The 21,765-nt window shown below is 39.8% G+C and overlaps 3 protein-coding genes across 3 annotated transcripts in view; 2 read left to right on the top strand and 1 right to left on the bottom strand.

Moving 5' to 3' along the window:
• The window catches only part of eif3hb (eukaryotic translation initiation factor 3, subunit H, b), an 88,045-nt gene extending 71,768 nt beyond the window's left edge, over positions 1-16,277 (bottom strand). The window contains exon 1 of the mRNA XM_053612339.1: positions 16,138-16,277. Within this exon, the coding sequence (XP_053468314.1) occupies positions 16,138-16,212 (75 nt within the window). The 5' untranslated portion in view covers positions 16,213-16,277. The remainder of the gene's footprint in view (positions 1-16,137) is intronic.
• Positions 1-21,765, top strand: part of vps28 (VPS28 subunit of ESCRT-I) — a 200,612-nt gene that overhangs the window by 35,435 nt on the left and 143,412 nt on the right. The window lies entirely within an intron of this gene.
• utp23 (UTP23 small subunit processome component) lies at positions 16,328-18,962 on the top strand. The gene is made up of 3 exons (XM_053612340.1): positions 16,328-16,931; positions 17,023-17,194; positions 18,270-18,962. The coding sequence occupies exons 1-3, from the start codon at positions 16,744-16,746 to the stop codon at positions 18,669-18,671; spliced, it is 762 nt and encodes a 253-aa protein (XP_053468315.1). The 5' UTR covers positions 16,328-16,743; the 3' UTR covers positions 18,672-18,962.

Raw genomic sequence — 21,765 nt, forward strand, 5'->3', positions numbered from 1 at the left:
GTCCTGGGGTGCAGTTTGAATCTATTACCATCAAGAACTACTCCTTGGAGATAACTTAAATTATGTTAATAAGATGTCCAGATCATAAAAGTGAGGTGCTGCACACTCAGGGAACCTAAGCTGTAAGCTGATTGTTCTAATCATGGGCACTTTTTAAAGCTAGCATACAGTAAGCAAAATGTGGGAAGCCTTAATTAATTTTTAAAAAAAAAATTACTTTTAGTAATATAGAATAGACTACCTAGTAATATACATTTACATCTATATCTATCTATCTCTCTCTCTCTCTCATTATATATATATATATATATATATATATATATATATATATATATATATATATATATATATATATATATATATATATATATATTAGAGGCAGTTCAGTGTGGATATATAATGCTTTGAAATGCATGGTCTATTCTTGTTCATACTGAATAAGCCTGCTAATGAGTCCGACAACAGCTTTGAAGAACTGACAAATCTAGGATATCAATTCAACAGTCCAATCCAGGACATTCAGTAATCCACAGAGAACACTGGAACAATGAAAAACTGAAGCCTCGCCAACTCTTTGTGCATAAGACTGAAGGTGTAGAGGTACGGCTACTCTCTGGAGCAGAATACAATTATAGGTTAACTCAAACGCAATCAAAGAAACGGTCCATTTAAATTTGAATGCAATAAATTTGCAGCCTTTACTATATGTAATGTTTACAAAATACCCCTGTTCCCACACCCTCCTGGTATCATCTTGTTTGTACTGGCCCTTGCATAGTGGGGAGAATTTATCAAAAGTAGAAAAAAAAAAAAGCCAAAGCCCTAGTATGATATATGGACGACATACTCTACAAGTCCGCAGTGGCAGGAGGTCTGTGTACATGGGTAATTAGCAGTGAGATGACACCAAAATGTGTCAGAATTTTTACAGCAGAGAACAATAGAAGGCCCAGATTCTGTGCACCCAGGGAAACAGTTATAAAACAAAATAAAAACAAAAAAAAAGATGTCATGGGCAGTGGAATTAGCAAAGCATTACACAGGTCCCACTCATATGAGCTTGTTGAACATCCCATCCAGATTTAGTCCGCATTTTGCTGGTATAATAACTTCAACTCTTCTGGGAAGGCGTTCCACTAGATTTTGGAGCGTGGATTTGTATTCATTCAGCTACAAGAGCATTAGTGAGATCAGGTACTGATGATGTGTGAGGAGCTCTGGGGTGCAGTCAGAGTTCAAGTTCATCCCAAAAGTATTCAGTGGATTTGAGGACAAGTTCATCCACTCCATCCTTCTCAAACCATGTCTTCATTCACTTTGTGTGCAATTCCATCCTTATGAATTTGTGGCAACAGTTTGGCGAAGACCCACATATGTGCGTGATGATCAGATGTCCACACAGTGTTCTTCACTGCTGCAATTACAGCACATGCTACTCACCAAGAACCCTACCACCCGCTGCACTACACACATTGGCTGAGGTGAGATCTTCAAAGCTGTTAGCATGTGGTTAAACATATTTTGAGAAAATAACAGTTGCTGGCCAGACTCTAGATAAATTTTTTTATGTGTAATGTGAGGACAGAACAACACAGGTCATAGCAGAAACTCTGGACAAGGACTAGTTGCCTTTTTATTTAGGAATTTAACATTAGAAGTGAACAATCATCATAAACTTGATTGCTTCCCTCAGACTATATTAATACACTTAACTAGCATACAAGCTCAGCATATGTTCTTATATTACGTTGGCTTTTTTGTCTAGTCAATTTCCAGGCAACCCAGCATGGGGCTGGGCAAGCACACTGGAGCCTTCACTTGCCCGGTGAGATAGATAATACGTTAATGATTTGTTCACCCCTGACCATTACTGAAGCCATGACATGACAAACATGATACAGTATGTCCTATCGAATACTTCATGGTCAGAGACATCCAATCAAAGCTCCTTTTCTCTTGAGAAATGTGAAAATGGCTAACCCTGAACAAAGTCGCGATCAACAAAGGGCTAAGCTGCTGTCACAGGTAGCCCACAAGACAAATAAAGCCCGAGAATGTAGGGTTGAGCGCGAGTCTCTGACACCCCTCCCTATCAGACACACTCAATCCCTCTTCCAATCCCTCAGGAGTAAAGCTCTCTTAGTCCTGAATCGCTTCTCACAAAGGCAGAGAAACTTAGAATTGTTAATCAGTTCACTTTCTGATACAACGCTGTGGAGCTCCAATGCATAATGGATTTCAATCCTGCGGAATATTTTCATTAAACTAAAAGACCATTATTTCTACAGTTTTTGAATATTCTGCCAAATAATGGCCTGAATATTCAAATATTCTATAAGGATGAGAAAGGCTTAGGACTTGGTTCATTTTAATGACTTAATAGAAGAACATTTGAATACAAATTATATTAAATTAAAACACATTAAAAGCTCTACTGTGGGACATGAGCGCATTATATCTAAAGGACAGAGCTTAATACTTAATCAACTGGTTCAAACAGCGAACTTGTTAACAGCAGGCTGGGAAAGTAAAAATGGCCCATGCCAAATGATGAACAAGGCAAACCAAAATGCTTGCTTGAAATGAAAATGACCAACTGATGTTTTTACCAATTACCAAATTTACACTTTTGCTTTTCATCTCATCAATGAATAAACGTGGCGGTGTGGGAAAACCCATCAGATGTTGCAGACGATGAAAAATCAGCACACTGATGTATCTTGACATCTCAACTTTAAGAAACCATAAATATATTTCCACAAAATGATGCTTGTAAGTTTGTGAACCCTTTAGAATTTTCTATAAAGCTGCATAAATATGACCTAAACTTCATCAGATTTTCACAGTCCTAGAGACCGTCCTAGACAACCCAATTAAACAAATTACACAAAAATATTGTACTTGGTCATTTATTTATTGAGGAAAATGATTCAATGTTGCATATCCGTGAGTTGCAAAAGTATGTGAACCTCGAAGTTTAGCAGTTAATTTGCTAAAAGGTCAAATGAGAGTCAGGTGTTTTCAATCAATGGAATGACAGACAATCAGGTGAGAGTGAGCGTCCCGTTTTATTTAAAGAACAGGGATCTATCAAAATCTGATCTTCACAACACATGTTTGTGGAAGTGTAGAACAAAAGAGATTTCTGAGGACCTCAGAAAAAGGCTGGAAAAGTTTACAAAACCATCTCTATAGAGTTTGGATTCAGACAGTCAGACAGCTGTTGTACAAATGGAAGAAATTAAAGACCATTGTTACACTCCCCAGGAGTGGGTCGACCAAGAAAGATCACTCCAAGAGCAAGATGTGTAATAGTCTGCGAGGTCACAAAGGAACCCAGGGTAACTTCTAAGCAACTAAAGGCCTCTCTCACATTGGCTAATTCATGAGTCCACCATCAGGAGAACACTGAACAACAGCGGTGTGCATGGCAGGGTTGCAAGGAGAAAGTCACTTCTCTCCAAATGCTGCCTGTCTGCATTTGCTAAAGATCACTTGCACAAGCCAGAAGACTGTTGGATAAAATGTTTTGTAGAGAGATGAGACCAAAATAGAACTTTTTTTGGTTTAAATGAGAAGGGTTATGTTTAGTGAAAGGAAAACACTGCATTCTAACATAAGAACCTTATCCCATCTGTGAAACATGGTGGTGGTAGTGTCATGGTTTGGGCCTGTTTTGCTGCATCTGGGCCAGGATGACTTGCATGAAACAATTAATTCTGAATTATACCAGCAAATTATAATGGAATGTGTCAGGATATTTGCTCATGAACAGATGTCAAGAGAAAGTGGGTGATGCAGGAAGACAACGACCCTAAGCACACAAGTAGTTCTACCAAAGAATGGTTAAAGAAGAATAAAATTAATGTTTGGAACGGCCAAGTCAAGGTCCTGACTGTAATCCAGTAGAAATGTTGTGGAAGAACCTGAAGCAAGCAGTTCATGTGAGGAAACCCACCATCACCACATTCCTCCAAGCCGATGTGCAGGACTGATCAACACTTCCTGGAAACGTTTAGTTGCAGTTATTGTTATTGCACAAGGCGGTCACACCAGATACTAAAAGCAAAGGTTCACATACTTTTGCCACTCACAGATATGTAATAGTGGATCATTCTCCTCTATAAATAAATGACCAAGTATAATATTTTTGTCTCATTTGTTTAATTAGGTTCTTGTTATCTAATTTTGGGACTAGTGTGAAAATCTGATGATGTTTTAAGTCATATTTATGCAAAGAAATAGAAAATTCTAAAGGGTTCACAAACTTCCAAGCACCACTGTAACTTAGATAACCAAATGTGAAATAATCCCAAATATTATGGTGTTCATATAAAACCATATGAAATGTTTCATTTTCAAATCAAATATTACCATTGACTTAGGCAAACTTTCATATTTAACTAGACATTAATTTATTCATCTTTCTAGTCAGGGTCGCGGAGTATCTGGGGTCTTTCCCAGCAAGACTGGGCACGTGGTTGGAATACACTCCGGATGGGACACAGGGCACCATGCACACACACGTTCACACACTCTTTCACAACTAGGTGGAGGACATCACATACAGTCCACCTACTGGCATGTTTTGGGAAGGCAGGAGAAAACCAGAGAACCCTGAGGAAACCAACCAGGTCTTCTAAGCACTACATATCGTTACGATCAATTCTTCTTCGCAAGTCAACGTTTGCTAGTGTTTGTAAAATGTCACAGGCTGCCTCTCCTGGACATTTACAGCTTTTCTTTTACACTCTATTTTTTGCCTTTGATTGCTATTTGCAAATATGTAGTGTGTTACATTTACAACAAACTTTGCGATTACATATCTGCCGATTTTTTGTCATTAAGAGCGTCATTAATCTCTATACTGGAGATGCTGTGGCAGACGGCCATCCTTCAAGGACAGTCAGCGCCTCGCTCCAGATTTATTTTATCCATATGCTCCTCTGTTTCTTTTTTAGCACACATGCAGCAATATAGCCATCAATCTCTTTTACCCCCGCTCCAGAAGAACTCGAAGCTTATGGCGAATCGAGCCCGGCTTCCGCACTCTCAACACACACTACGTGTGTAGACGCTGCTGTTCTCCTGTTCCGTCTTTCACCCACTCGTACTCACATCCTGCCGGAATCTGCACATGTGTAAAACAGCTGTGAGAGAAAAGGACCGGGTGGCACTACTCTAGTGATTAAATCAAAGGCGAAAATCTTCTGTCCTTCAGCGTCTCGCTCAGGACGCCGAGCACAGCTGCTGACTCAGTAATGAACAGGACACAAGCACATCCTTATCCTGAACTTCCCAACTACAGAACACTTATGGTCACAACATGTGTTTTTATGAGCAAAGTATTTCAGAGGAATTCATTTAAAGTGTGAAGAGTGAAAAGAGTGTGAAGTGAAAATAGACACCGTGATGACATCTAAAAACACATCACTGGGAAAATCAGAGTAAGTACTGCACATGACAGAAAAGAGTTATTACATCATAAAAGATGAGCCGGTTATCTTTCCGCATGCAAACATCTTCTCTGATGTACTCTAATATGCTGTTTCATCTGTTCTTGTTTACACGGACATTGGATTATTATTATCTTGTATGCTTTCTGCGTATTTCCTTCCTTATCGCCTTGAAAAGCATTTGAATAAGTTACTCTTTCTCTTGTAATCCTTTGTGCCTTATTTCTGTGAAGCAATTTGGGCTGCATTTTACATCGATCAGCCAGAACGTTAAAACCACTGACAGGTATAACATTGATGATCTCGGTACAAGCGTAAAGATCTGAGCGACTCTCACAAGGCCCAAACAGTGCTGGCGAGACGACTGGGTCGGACAGCTGGGCTGTCCAAAACAGCAGGTCTTGTGGGGTGTTCCCGGTATGCATTGGTTAGTACATACCGAAAGTGGTCCAAGGAAGGACAACCGGTGAACCAGCAACAGAGTCAAGGGCACCCAAGGCTCATTGATGCGCATGGGGAGTGAAAGCTAGCCCGTGTGATCAGATCCCACAGAAGAGCTAGCATAGCACAAACTGATGAAAAAGTTCATGCTGGCTTTTATAGAAAGGTATCAGGACGCACAGTGCATTGCATGTTGACCGAGTTTGTGCAGTAGATCAAAACTGGAGCCAGTATAAGTATATGTATAACTAATGTAAGGTGCCAACTGAAAATATACTGGGAAACAGTCGACATTTATACTCAACACAAACTACTGTTTGAGGAAGAAAAATAAACTGCTGCTCTTCTCTGACAGCTGCAGTAAGAGACACATCTGAATGGAACAGTGCTCCTTTCTGCTCCACCTGGCTAACCTTACTAGAGGTTGACCAATTTTACCTTTATATCCTTATCTGTAAATGTTAGAAATTCACGCCAGTATTTATTTTACATAAAGCCTCGTCCTGACAGCGAGCGTGTCTCCATTAAACTTCACTGAATGAGCGTGAGTCCACGCATGCGCATCAATCAAACAGCGCGCGATAGAAAGGAAGCGCAATAACTCTGACTAAAATATTCATTCTGATTAAATATGTTGTTTGATGCTGTATTTAGCGATATTTAGAAACAAAAGTAATTGTGTTTATTTGTGCTTTCTTTTTTTTTTTTAGTATTTTTAATATAGTGATTTAACTTCTGCTTTAAAGCTTGAGGACAATCAGTTGTTTTTTTGTTTTCAAAATATAATGTTAATATTTTTAAAAATCCTTTGTAAATGTACTGCATAGCCCACATAGATACATTTATTACCTTTCTCATAGCCTTCAATTTGCACAATGCTTGAAGGAGACTGTATTTTTCAAAATACAGAAAAAATGGCCTTTTAATCCAACTAATCGATTAATCGAAGAAATAATCAACAGATTAATCGATTATCCAAATAATCAATAGTTGCAGCCCTAGTAATATATATTAAGTATTAAAAAATTTTAAAGTTAATAAAAGGTATATATCCAAACTGGACCAAAAAGTAAATCTCCAAATAACAAATAAAAATCGAGAAATCAAAAATGAAAAAAAAAAAAAAAAAAAAAAAAAAACACACACACTTCAAATAACACAACACAACACGCCTCTGCCCTGTGTGCATGGAGTTTGCACAGAAACTACTCATCCAGCAAGTCATAAAAAATGACATCATCAAAAGAACTACAGGTCTCTCTTGCATCAATAAAGGTCACTGTTCATGACTCCACTATCAGAAAGACACTGGGGGAAAATGGCATCCATGGAAGAGTGGTGAGGTGAAAACCACTGCTAATCCAGAGAATGCTCTGTGGACTGATGAGTTGAAAGTGGAACTGTTTGGAAGACAGGGGTCCCGTTACATCTGGCATAAACCAAACACAGAATTCCACAAAAAGAACATCATACCTAAGGTCAAGCATGGTGGAGGAAGTGTGATGATGTGGGGATGTTTTGCTGCTTCAGGGCCTGGACAACTTGCAGTAATTGAGGGAAACATGAATTCTGCTCTCAACCAGAAAATCCAAAAGGAGAATATCCAGTCTTCAGTCCATACGTTGAAACTCCAGCACAACTGGATTATGAAGCAAGACAATGATCCAAAGCATCAGAGTCAAGCATCCTAGTCCAAGAAGTGAAAGACTGATCTCCAGTTACCAGAAGCGTTTGGTTGCAGTTATTGCTGCTAAAGGTGGTACAACCAGATTTTAAGTTTAAGGGGGCAATTAGTTTTTCACATTAGTGATAGGTGTTGGATGATTTATCTTTTTTTTGCTTTAATAAAAAAATTACTAAATGAAAACTGTATTGCGGGTTTAATCAAGTTGTATTATGTTTGAAGGTCTAAAAGTATTTAGAATGAGTTGTACACAAAAACAGAAAGAATCAGGATGGGGGCAAATACTTTTTCAAAGCACTGTACATGGGAATGGGTGGGGCTAAAAACTGCACTGTATCCAGCCACTAGAGGGCCTCAGATATAGTCTGGCTTCACTTTTTCACCCTCGTTATGACGTCATTTGCTGCGCCCCAATTTGCCTACTACAAGTACTAAATAGTATCGGAGATTAGAATGGGAGTATGTTGACACGAGGATCCCAAAGGTACCCGGACGCTCTATTACCAGTAGATTTTCGAAGTGTGGAACCGTGGACACTTTTTCAACGAATATTGCCCACAACTCCTTGTGCCAGGGAGGATGAGTTTCGTGACCGTCTGTTTCGCTGAATTCAGGGATGCGTTTTACAGAGGTGTTAATGAAATGTGGAAAAATAAATCAAGGGAACTGTAAATGAAATGATATAGTATAAATGATATAAGGAATAATGAATGAAGAGAAGCTGAAATGCAACGTGGAGTTTAGTGACGGCGTGCGAAACTATGCAACAATGACGTGTTAGCATGTCCCAGCACGTGCATACTCTCATGCTACACACTCAAATGTATGTACTTTTTCTCCACAAAAAGAGTACATACTTTTAATGCATAGTATAAGTGAGCAAATTGGGATGCAGCAATCGAATGGGACTCATCCTGGACTACGAGTTGATTGATAGATTTTTTGGAAAAATCAATCCAGTCTGATATTGATCAGACAGGATTGATTTTCCAAACAAGTTGGTTCAGTTACTAAGACTACGCCAACACTAGATAATACATGGCTGAATAAAACTCTGAGTTTTGATATCTGTATATCAGAAATTAAAACGTAACCATTGCAAGTATTAATAATTAATAAGCATTCAGTTTAATAAACAAAAGGTCTTTAGGTGACTACAGGTGAATATCGCCCGGTCATAATGAAGTATATTAAAAGCATACGGGACATGAATTAGTGACCAAGTTAATCATCATGTAAATTAATCACGGCCAACGGAAAAAACTGCACTATTTAGCATGTGATTGACCCAGAAGGAATGACGCTTGTCCTCTGAGCTCATCAGTGCAACCCACGCAGCTCTGGTGCAGTTAACACACGGTCTCAGGAGGCCTGCAGAAAAACACAAACAGCTGGTCATCTAATGGGCTAAAAAGCGATCGGTCTACACCTGTTAGCCTGAACCGTGCTCTCTGCTGAATGGCTAATCACTCCAGCATGACCCCAGTCCCCACATTTTAACCCCTTTCCCTTTAATGCTTTTTAAACCATGAAAAAAAAAAAAAAGTCACTCTGTTCGAAACGCATATGCAATGCTTTTCCAAGTTCCAACGTTTTGAAATTGCTTCACAGAAGGAACTGGAACTGTTGTGTTGTTGTGTATAATAATTCGACAATAATCTAACCCTGGTGTTTAAAATGACAGGCTTATGATACGACGCATGAGCAAACCTCCTCCGCAAACAAACGGTCAGGTGGAGCCAGTCTGCCCCCTGCTGGCGTTTCACATCAACCGCACAAGTCCGAGCTGTCACTTTTAAATGAGGTGCGAGAAAGCCTCGTCATATTCCTTTGTGCACAAGTGCCTTAGGCCAGATAACAGCTTTCAAACCATTTGAGAAGGAACAAGGGAATGGCGCTGCTGCCTGCTAATGATTCTGGTCTGAAAGCAAAAGTACAGTGCTCCAAAAATACACCTACTGCTGCTTGATTCTCAACCAAGGCCCTGTGTTACTGTTTTAGCAATTACCCTTCTCAAAAGCCTGTCTAGACACCGGGCTTGGCTGGTACACAAGATAAAGATAAATCAAGCAGCTGCCGTGAGTTCATTTAGTTCAGCTTTGGAGAAAGAGAACACAATCGCAAATGAAAATGAGAGGAATTGAGAACCTGTGAAGCTCCCTTAGCACGAGCAACAATGCTTTGCTTCCTTGTTGCCACTTTAAGTTTTTAGATCTAATTGGCTCTGGGTCTGTGGGTTTGTTGCGTAAAAAGGTCAAAAAGTAACAAAAGTTTTAGAGAGCAGGAAAAGACGCAGTGGAGTGGCAGGAAAATGAAAGGATTTGTCCAGCTCTCTGATTAAAGCTAGTGACCTACTACGATGCAGCCAAAGCTAATCCATCTGCTTAACACGCCGACACTATTTAAAGTCATCCAAAGTCCTTTAACACGTCTTCAAAGCGAAAAACCCTGAAAAGCAAATGCTGGGAAATATTCTTGAAATCTTGGGAGTTTATTACCGTCTTCGCTGTTTTATTAAGACAGAGCGGCCTAGCGGACGAAGAAGGGGTTCACGTTCCTCGTGCAGACGCCAGCACTCCTTCATAAAATAGAATCGAATAGCTAACAGTGGCAGGCACTTGATAGAAGTGTGTGCGTGTGTGTGTGTGTGCGTGTGCGTGTGTATGCGTGTGTGGAGTATCGACAGCAGTGGGAATACGCAGCTGCAGAGCTGACAGCACCAACAGCCTCACTAATGCTCACCTGCTGCATGGCTAACATATGGCAGCCACTGCTGCTCACACTGATTACACCCTATCATGGGAAGCTTGTGATCAGAACGTTAAGGCTTTGAAAGTGCTGCAAGGGAAATGACGAGCCTAGCTGCACAGAAAATGTGTAACTCATTTAACACACACACACACAAACACACACAAAGAGTGAGTGCTGTCATGTAGATAGACAGATATGGATAGATAGATAGATATAAAAAAAAACATCAGGCCAGGAGTAAGGACTTAACACAGATAGACTCCTTAAGAATGAACTTCGTGTTTGCCGACATGTTCAGTTTGACTGACTATAAATATTTACACAAGAACTTTAGAGAAGATTAGAGAGAGAAAAGAGAGGCTGGTGAGGAAATGACTGTTTATCGTGTTAATAGGAAGTTGATTCGTGGGTGGTCCACCGCATTAAATTACAACGATAAACAGAAAAAAAAAATGACATGTTCTTGAATAAATAAAGAATTGTAACTGTTTAATTCTTTATATTTTTGGAAAGAGATGCAAAAATGTTCATTAGAAGATACACTATATGTGGACACCTGACCATCACACCTATACATGCTTGCTGAACATCCCATTCCAAAATCATGTTCATTAATATAGAGTTTGCTCTAGAAGTTTTGCCTTTTGATTAATCGACACCAATAACAGGTTCCATCAGTTATGGGTAAAAATCCACACCGATACTTATTCCTGGTTGCATCCGTCCCGGGAGCAACCGGAGAAGGGTCTGCTGTCATTATACGGTACGAGAGCGGCCTCTAGAGGCGAAATAAAAACCATCACTGACAAATTTTGGTTTGTTATTTGAAGTGTTGTTGATTCATTTAGGATGTCCCTATTTTTATTTGTTATTTGGAGTGTATATTGTATTTTATTTAATATTTATTAATAGTTTATATATATATATATATATATATATATATATATATATATATATATATATATATATATATATATATATATAAATATATAAATATTAATATTTATTTCCATTTACAAAATACAGTACATTTTCATGGTATAGTCAGTACTGTTTACTTTTGTAATAAAGTTCAGCAATATTTTACTTTGAGTGTTATGTTTTCATTCAGTAGCAGTTTTGAAAACTATCGGTAGATAAATCAGTTATCAGCAGGTCCAGGCCAACTTTGTTATCGGTAAAATCCACTATCGGTCGACCTCTAGTTTGTTCCTTCTTTGCTGTTTTAATAACCTCCACAATTCTGGGACGGATTTGTACTAGATTGTGGAGCGTGGCTGTGGGGATTTGTGTTCATTCAGCCACAAGAGCATTAGTGAGATCAGGGTTCTGTGCAGGACACTCGAGTTCTCCCACTCCAACCTTCTCAAAGCATTTCTACATGGAGTGCGCTTTGTGCACAGGGGCATGGTCATGCTGGAACAGGTTTGGGCCAAGTAGTTCCGGTGAAGGGAAATTATAATGCTACAGCATACAAAGACATCCTATACAAGTGTGTGCTTCCAACTTTGTGGCAGCAGATTGGGGAAGAACCACATATGGGTGTGATGGTCAGGTGTTCACATACTTTGGCGTATCGCAGGCAACAAACCAACTGCAACTTGTCAGAAACTTTGTACAGTCCAAGATTTATAGTCTGGTAAGAAAGTAACTGCTGGTAAGAAAGATGGAATAGGTTTTCTCTTTCAAATCAAAACTTGAGCATTCAGGGCATGGTGAGCTATTCGACATTGTGCTGTTTTTCCTGTCCAAACGTCTCGTCTGTCAGCTGCAAGTGCTTCCCGAGTGGAAAACGGGCTCCAAAGCCACTACTTGAGAATCCGCTTCCGTACCACAGTTTTGAATTTTAAAATGGCTATCTCCGACATCATTCATGCTGCGGATCAGAGTGAAAGGATGAAATAGTACTCGGCACCCACACATGTACACAAATCTCTCCAGTTTCAAAGCCTTGAAAGAAATGAGTGAATCATGCTGCCTGTGTCCATGAGTGAATGACTTTCAGTGCTATTTTTACACCATAAAACAAAGTAGCAACGCACTGAGCGGTTAGTTCCGTCCCTGTTCAACATACATCAGGTGTACAACATTAAACAAGTGAACCGCAACCCAAACTATACAGCTTATGGCTATACAGTTGCAGAAAATACATTAAATAACCTGGACGGGGTGGAAAAAGGAACGGATTTCTGAGAAGGCAGGTTGTGAAATACCCTCGAGTCACTGTAAAAGACCTGCAGCAAGACTTGGTGGTAACAGGCACTGAGGTTTCAGTGAGCACAACAATGCGCATACTAAAACGCAGAAGGTTTCCATGTCAGAACTCAAAGACGTACACCACTAGTGACCCAAAAGCACAAGAAAAGTTACTCAGAATCATAAAATAAGCCACAGAAGTGTTGGGATTCTGTTCTGTGGAGCGATGAAACAAAACTGGAACTTTACGGCACGATGGATCAACGGTATGTCTGGAGGAAGAAGAATGAAGAAAGAACACTCTGTCCATAGTCAAGCATGGTGGTGGCTCGGTGATGCTCTGGGGCTGCTTTGCATCCTCTGACACTGGAAACCTGCAGTGTGTGGAAGGCAAGATGGATTCATTGACGCATCAGGAAATCCTAGGAGAATGATTGGGAATCACTGGATCTTCCAACAGGACAATGATCCCAAGCATACCTCAAATTCCACCAAGGTTTGGTTGCAGAAGAAGTCCTGGAAGATTCTACAGGGCCATCACAGTCACCTGACTTGAACCCCATAAAAAATCTCTGGTGGGATTTGAAGAAGGCGGTTGCAGCACACAAACCCAAGAATATTACTGAACTGGAGGCCATTGCTCATGAGGAATGGGAGAAGATTCCTCAGGAAGCTGGTGTCTGGCTGTGCATCTCATTTGCAGGAGGTCATAACAGCAAAAGAGTGCCCTACCAACTACTAAAGATGCTTGCCAGGAAGGGGTTGAACTATTTCAATTGCTTTTGTTTGATTTGTTCATTGCAAACAGCTGAAAATCTGTACATTTTGACAATAAACCTGATTTGCAATGGGGGGTTGAATAATTTTGATTGCAACTGTAGATAAAAGCAAGCAAGGGTATAGTGCTGTGAAAAAGTATTTGCACAGCACTTTTGATTTCTTCTGTTTCTGTGTATATCTCATTAAATCAAAGGCAACCGGAGTAAACATTATACAGTTTTAAAAAAAATTGAAGCAAGGCAAAAAAAAAAAAAAAAAAAAAAAAAAAAAAAAAAGTTATCCATCACCCATGTGGAAAAACTATTTGGTCCCTTAAACTTAAAATCTGGTTGTGACACCTTTAGCAGCAACAACTGCAACCAATGCTTCCGATAACTGGAGATCAGTCTTTCACAGCGCTGTGGTGGAATTTTGGCCCACTCTTCAGTCACACTGGAGGGTTTTTGAGCATGAACTGCCGATTTAAGGCCCATTAAATTGGGTTCAGGTCAGGATTTTAACTAGGCCACTCCAGAACTATAATTTAGCTTTTTTTGAGCCATTCAGAGGTGGACTTACTCCTATGCTTTAGATCATTGTAGGGCTGCAACTAACAATTATTTTGATAATCGATTAACCTGTTGATTATTTCTTCAACTAGTCGATTGGTTGGATTAAAAGCCCTTTTTATTTTCTGTATTTTTCAGAAAAAAATTCACACATTCTGCCTGATGTCCTTCAAGCATTGTGCAAATTGAAGACTATGAAAAAGGTATTAAATGTATCTATGTGGTCTATGCTGTACATTGTGCAACTGATTTATTTATTTTTTTTAAATATTAAGATTATATTTTGAAAACAAAAAACAACTGATTGTCCTCAAGCTGTAAAGCAGAAGTTAAATCACTATATTAAAAATACTAAAAAAAAAAAAAAAAAAAAAAAAAAAAAAAAAAGCACAAACTACTAAACACTGCTCTATAAAAAAAAATTACTTTTGTTTCTAAATATCGCTAAATACAGCATCAAACATTATATTTGACCAGAATGAATATTTTGGTCAGAGTTATTGCGCTTCCTGTCTATCGCATGCTGTTTGATTGACGCACATGTGTGGACTCGCGTTCATTCAGTGACGTTTAATGGAGACACGCTCGCTGTCAGGACGAGGTTTTATATAAAATAAATACTGGCGTGAATTTCTAACATTTACAGATAAGGATATAAAGATAAAAATGTCTTTTCTGCGCTGACGAAAACATGTCTGGAACACATTAAACAGCACACGCGTCTGTCACAGCGCCTCCTGAGCCGTCACAGCATCATGAAACCAGAGATGACTGCTTACATATTCTGTACAGGACAAACTTTTAAAAATGTTTAAATGACCTAATCAAAACATTAATTAAAAAATATAAGTTTGGTTAACAGAACAAAAGTAATTGAATGAAGTGGTGATTATTTCGCTACCAGTCTTAGCAAAAACACCGACCAAGTGTGTGATGAGATAATGAGGTTTGTGTTTAAACTCTACCTTTTACCTCAGGTGATGTGACTAGGAGTCTGATGGAAAATATGTAGAACTATAGTAGGGTCCAAAAGTCTGAGCGCACTAGTGAAAACGCTTCTGTTTTTCACACTTTTCTAATTAAATACAACAATGTTCACTACAAATTATATTACTGACAACAACTTGAGTGAAAAGTAGAATCTTAGAAATATTCACATGAATTTCAGAGTTTTAGTATTCATCCTGTTCCCCTGTTTTTGGCTTTAATGAAACTGTGCACTCGAGCTGGCACAGACTCCACAAGTTTGTGCAAAACCTGATGATCCATTTGAGATCAAATCCATCGTCTGAACATGTGCTTCAATAGAACAGATTAGGCATGAGGAAAATCTGACCTTCTGCACAAAGCAGTTAACATGATCAATATCACACATTTGCTTGTATTTAAACAGGGACCTAGAGATAGTGTAGAATTGTGTTTTATTAAACATTCAAGATATTGTCCATACCATTTATCCTTCACAGGCTCACGTCACGGGGGAATCTGGAGCCTATGTCACAGGGAACTCGGGCACAAGGTGAGAGAGACCAAGGACAGCACAACCGCACAGACCTTCATACACTAAGGACAATTTGGAAATGCCAATCAGCCTGCAGCACATGTTTCTGGACTTGGGGAGGAAACCGGCATACCCGGAGGAAACCCCCAAGCACGCAAACTCCGCGCGCGCGCGCGCGCACACACACACACACACACACACACAGGGCAGAGATGGGATTCGAACCCCCGATCCCAATGTGCTCTCAGACTTTTGTACCCCACTGTGTACATAGCAGAAATTGTCAAAACATGACTATTTCCCAGGCTGCCCCCTACACACACACACACACACACACACACACACACACACACACACACAGAGGTACAGAGCAGCAATAGCTCTGCTTTACCACCATGTGGGTAGATTTTCTAGGTTTATAGTTTAGTTTAAACACTGTAACTAGAACAATGACCATCTTTTGTGTCCAATCTAGACACAGCTGGCTGAATAATAAAAGACCTCCTATACATAACCTAATTAGGTTGTGTGTGTTGCAATTAAATCAGTGGAAAAGTGGTAATGCATATTCTCTAAGAATCTCTGGATTTAAAGTATCTACGAGTTAATTATTTGTTAAATAAGTGCCCTGTTAAGTGTGAGCTACAACATTCTCCCTATCTCACTACTTCCCTGTGAGCTAGAAGCGTGATACTAGCTTTATGTTAAGTTTTGTGGGTTAACTGAGTTAACATCCGCTCTGGAAACAACGGCAGAAATATCTGGACCATTTGCTCTTACCAGGCCTTCAATCTGAACCTGTTTTACAGCAGACTCCAGGCTGGTTCCAGGCGAAGCATCTTTGCGAGCTGCCATCTTCTCAAACACGCGAAACAGAAGACCGGGACTTGCTGACTTCCGGTATAGGTGCGTCTGTGTATTACAATCCGAGAGAAACGACGCTGCTCTAATTGGTTCCTGTGTGCTGTGGATAACATTCTGGACATTTTAGTTTCTAATTTGTAATGTATCAAATCTAATGTTCACTAAAGAAATTATAGAATATATATATTTAATTGTATGTGTGGTTGTGTCTTGCTTCACACGTTGCTGTGTTGCGGAGTGTTTATTTAATGTATCGTGTTTCCGTGCGGTCTGGTTTGTCCGTAGCACCACAGATACCATGCTGGTTGTATTTTGAACGCACACAAATGTCTTTTTTTATTCGTTTTTATATATATATATAATTCTGTGATTAATATCTATCTGCATATTTGTCTGTTCAGCAAGTCGCTTTCATATTTTGCCAAATGTGTAAGAATAACACGTTGACTAGACGAGTTTTCAGGTTTGAGCAGTAAGTTAGTAGTATTAGTAGTAGTAGTAGTAGTAGTAGTTGTAGTCAGGATGAAGATAAAACGACAGAAACATGCGAAGAAGACGATCAGTTTCTATAAATACAACTTTGGTTTTCGGGAACCGTTTCAAATACTGATCGATGGGACTTTCTGTCAGGCTGCATTAAAGAATAAAATCCAAATCAAAGAGCAACTGCCGAAATATTTTATGGGAGAGGTTCAGTTTTGCACCACTAAGTAAGTGAATATGAGTTGTTTCTGGAGGCACTGTTTCATCACCTGTCTCAGTCCTCAGATGGTGATGGTTTTGTTCTCTCCTTTTCCACAGATGCGCGCTGAAGGAACTTGAGACTCTTTCAAAAGACCTGTATGGAGCGAAATTAATCCTGCAGAGGTTTCAGATTCGGAGATGTAAACACAAGGAGCCTGTTCCTGCCTCTCAGTGCCTACTGTCGATGCTGGCAGAGACAAATGCACATCACTACTTTGTCGCCACGCAGGTAATAACAAACTACACACCTGGTGTCTTGATCACAAGCCTTGCTTCCCAGAAGATGCTCGTGATTTGACATTTGTATTGACATTTCTTTGTGTGACCCACGGAATAAAACTTATTATACGACTTCCTTCCAGATGTATTTAAAATATACAACCAATTATTAAATATGCTGCAATTCACATAACACAACAATGCATTGATTTCAACAGAAGCATTTAAGTCCACACAAAAAAATCCACAAAATAGTTTAGCAGACTTTTTTCTATGGTTAATTTAATGTTAATTGTTGGGTGGCTTAGTAGTTAGCACTGTTGCCTCGCACCTCTGGGGTCGGGGGTTCGATTCCCTGTATGCAGAGTTTAATGATAATAATGAGTCTTTATTGGTCATGTATACGTTACAGCACAGTGAAATTCTTTTCTTCAGATACCCCAGCATGTTAGGAAGTTGGGGTCAGAGCGCAGGGTCAGACATGATACAGCACCCCCTGGAGCAGAGAGGGTTAAGGGCCTTGATCAAGGGCCCAACAGTGGCAACTTGGCAGTGCTGGGGCTTGAACCCCCAACCTTCCAATCAGTAACCCAGAGCCTTAACCGCCAAGCCACGACTGCCTGTTTGCGTGTTCTCCCCGTGCTTCAGGGGTTTCTTCTGAACTGAATGTTGGCCTGATTTAGTGATTTTAAGTAGAGCACCCTATACACTCATGTAGCCAGAAATAAAGTACTTATTCTTTCTCTCTTTTTTAACCTTGGCTATAAGGAGAAAAGTATAATCCACCTGGGGTTGGGGGTTCGATTCCTGCCTCTGCCCTGTATTTGAATAATGAAAATGTATGACAAAAGTTATGTCCGGTGTGGTTAGTGGTTTTGGGATGAAAGTATAAATATATTTATATTAATAGTTGGTGATTTCCTTTCAGATTACATTGTAGAAACATGGAAAATCCATAAATCTGGAAAATGATGATTGATGATTTTTTTTTTTAATAAAATTTTTACCTATGGTGCCTTGCCTTAAAATGTACGTGAATGATTCATGGAATGTTAAATGACCAACTTTCTGATCTCCATTTGCAGGACAGAGAGTTGACTAAAGCTCTGATGGAGATCCCGGGCGTGCCCCTGATCTACATCGTCCTCAACACCATGGTGTTAGACAAACCGTCAGCGTGTTCAGTGAAGCATGTAGAGGCGGTGCAGCTGGGAGAGCTAGTGAGTCCTCATCAGCAACAGAGCCTCCAGAGCCTGAAAGTCGAGCAGGGCCTCAGTAAAGACGGTGAGGAGCGGCGGGGCAAGAAGCGCAAGAGAAAGGCAGGCAACCCGAACCCTCTCAGCTGTTTGAAAAAGAAGAAGAAGCCAATGGCACAGCAGCCCAAAATGACAGATGGAGAGAAGAAGAGGAGGAGCAGACACAGGAAGAGGAGCGCTGCCGGGCCGTCTGTCAGTGTCAACCCAAACCCCTCCAGTGCTCAGTTATGACCCATCTTCTGTATATCAGCTTATGTTAGAGTCTAAATGTATAAGAATGTCCACTATCCAGATTTTCTAATCAATGTCAAATAAAGAATTATCAGTGTTACTAAATTGTTTGTGAAGCTCATGTATGCATTTAAATACCTTCAGTAGATGATAAATATCATGCTAGAAATATGAACGTTAGCCATTTTAATATAATATATATCATATAAGCTCACTCATCAATTGAAAATTTAGGCCACCAACCTGGATGATTTCAGCTGACAATCCCATCCCCTTTACAGAACCACTGAATATATGTGTGCTTACAAAACAAATTGCATGATCTGTACTATACTGATGCACGTGTGGTTTGTCAGTTAAAAAAAACATTTAAATAGGTGCATTTTGATGTTGCACTTTGTAACCCATATGAAAACAAATGTCCCATGGCCACCACAAGGTGGAGATAAAGGTTATTGTAAAGGTTCTGCTCTTATCATTTAAAAAGTATCCTGCACAGGATCGCTACGGAGCCTGGAGCTTATCCCAGGGAACTTGGGGCGCAAGGCGGGGGAGACCCTGGACGGAGTACCAACCCTTCACACTGCACAACCGCACACTACGGACAATTCGGAAATGCTAATCAGCCTACAACGCATGTCTTTGGACTGGGGGAGAAAACCAGAGGAAACCCCTGAAGCACAGGGAGAACACGCAAACTCCGCACATACAGGGCAGAGGCAGGAATTGAACCCACAACCCCAGGCAGATTTGACTTTTCTCCTGACAGCTAAGATTTAAAAAAAAAAAAAAGAATAAGTACTTTATTTCTGGCTAGATGAGTGTATAGGGTGCTCTACTTAAAATCACAGAATCAGGCCAGCATTCAGTTCAGTTTCATTTGGATAGTGCTGTTGATAATGACCGTTGATTTGTTGTCCTTCAGAAGAACCAGTCACTGAGAACTTGTTCTGGAGTACTACAAAATAATTAGAACTAACAAAAATCAAACCAGTACAAACACATATGTGCTATAATAGGCCAGATGAATGCAGTTTCACAATACTCCAATAAAAAACCAACTTCAGCCTCGTCATTATATTTTCCTTTAGTAAAGATAATAAATATCAGACAATGTAATACCATTATTAAAAATGATTTCAAAAAGAAGGACATGTCATCCAAGGTCCATTCATCATAACAACATAACAGTGAATACATTTGTCTGTGTGGCCAATTCAATGTTGCTGTTTTGTTTTTGTTTCTGTAAAAAAAAAGACTCATCTACAGGTGTAATATTGTACCTGCAACTCTTCTGTAATTCAGTCAAAAAGCAGTAAGGACTGTCGCAGTGAGAGCAGTACTCTTGCATCAGCTGAACAATATAAAAGGCTTGACTTTTCCCAGGAATGTGACACTTTTTATTAACCAGCAGTGTTGAAAAGTGGTTCATATCTCGAGGCTTTAAGTGTCCACTAGAGGCCTCTAATGGTCCGAAAACATAGGCCTGCGAGACCAACCATGTGAGACTGTGTGTGTTTTAGATGACAGAACAGTGTGTAAAATCTGGATTAGTAAAATCCAAAAAAAGAGAACAAATTAAACATCTGATCTAAGAAGCTATGTCAAATAAAATAATTCATTAAGTGTGTTCATTTTTATTGTAGCCTAAATGTGAACTTTATATAATATACAGTATGCAGGCAGAAATATCCTTATGTATGTTGATAGTTTATAATACTGTTAGTTGTATTTTGGGTGCATGGTGGCTTAGTATTGTATTTTGGGTGCATGGTTAGCATGTTCGCCTCACACCTCCAGGATCGGGGGTTCGATTCCCACTGTGGTCCTGTGTGTGCGGAGTTTGCATGTTCTCCTCGTGCTGTGGGGGTTTCCTCTGGGTACTCCGGTTTCCTCCCCCAGTCCAAAGACATGCATGGTAGGCTGATTGGCATGTCCGTAAGGTATGAATGGATGTGAGAGTGTGTATGTGATTGTGATTGACTGTCCAGGGTGTACCCCACCTTGTGCCCCATGCTCCCTGGGATAGGCTCCAGGTTTCCCCGTGACCCTGAAAAGGATAAGCGGTATAGAAGATGGATGGATGGATGGATAGTTGTATTTTGTATTTTGTCAATTGTTTTGTTTTTATGTTATTGATGTAATGATGTCTATAAGATAAATAGTTATAGTGTTTCGTTAAATAGACAGTGACTGTTGAATATGCAGTACACTACATGGCTGAAAGTATCTGGACACCTGGCCATCACATCCATATGTGGTTCTTCCTCAAACTGGTGCCACAAAGTTGGAAGCACCAAACAGCACAGGATCTCTATGTATTTCCCTTCACTGGAACTAAGAGGCCCAAACCTGTTCCAACATGACGATGCCCCTGTGTACAAAGCGAACTCCATGAAGACATGGTTTGCCAAATGCTGGAGTGGAAGAACTCGAGTGTCCTGCAGAAAGCCCTGACCTCAACCTTACTGTATACCTTTGGGATGAAGTGGAACAGCCATGCCCAAAATCTAGTGGAAGTCTTCCCAGAAGAATGGAGGTTATTTATATATATATATATATATATATATATATATATATATATATATATATATATATATATATATATATTATGACAGAAAAAAGAGAGCTATATCTGGAACGGGATGTTCAACAAGAACATATGAGTGTTGTGGTCAGGAGTCCACATACTTTTGACCAAATAGTGTAGGTTGCACTGTCCATTCTAGTTAATGCAACCTTGCTCAAGAGCTATTGTACCTGAAGCCAGAATGAGCCAGTGGTCTCAGTGTCCCACTATTCAGAGGGAGAAACTCCTAACTCTACCCTCCTTCAGGCGGGCTGCTGCTCTGTGGCGTCAGATATGTTGCAAGCTCTTTGTTGGCTTGATCTAAGGCTTTGAGTAATTCAGCCTTAATTATAGCCCTAATTGTGTCAGGGCTATTTTTGTCTTGTGTTTAAATGTGTTGCTGATTTGTGTGAGTTGCTACGAGCAACACAGACAGGACGAGTTAACATGCAGCCAGTCAAACCACATATAGATTACGTAAAGCAACATCACAGCACTGCAAAATATCAGCAGTCTCCATAAATA

Source organism: Ictalurus furcatus, chromosome 24 (assembly GCF_023375685.1).
Source record: "Ictalurus furcatus strain D&B chromosome 24, Billie_1.0, whole genome shotgun sequence".
NCBI lineage: Eukaryota > Metazoa > Chordata > Actinopteri > Siluriformes > Ictaluridae > Ictalurus > Ictalurus furcatus.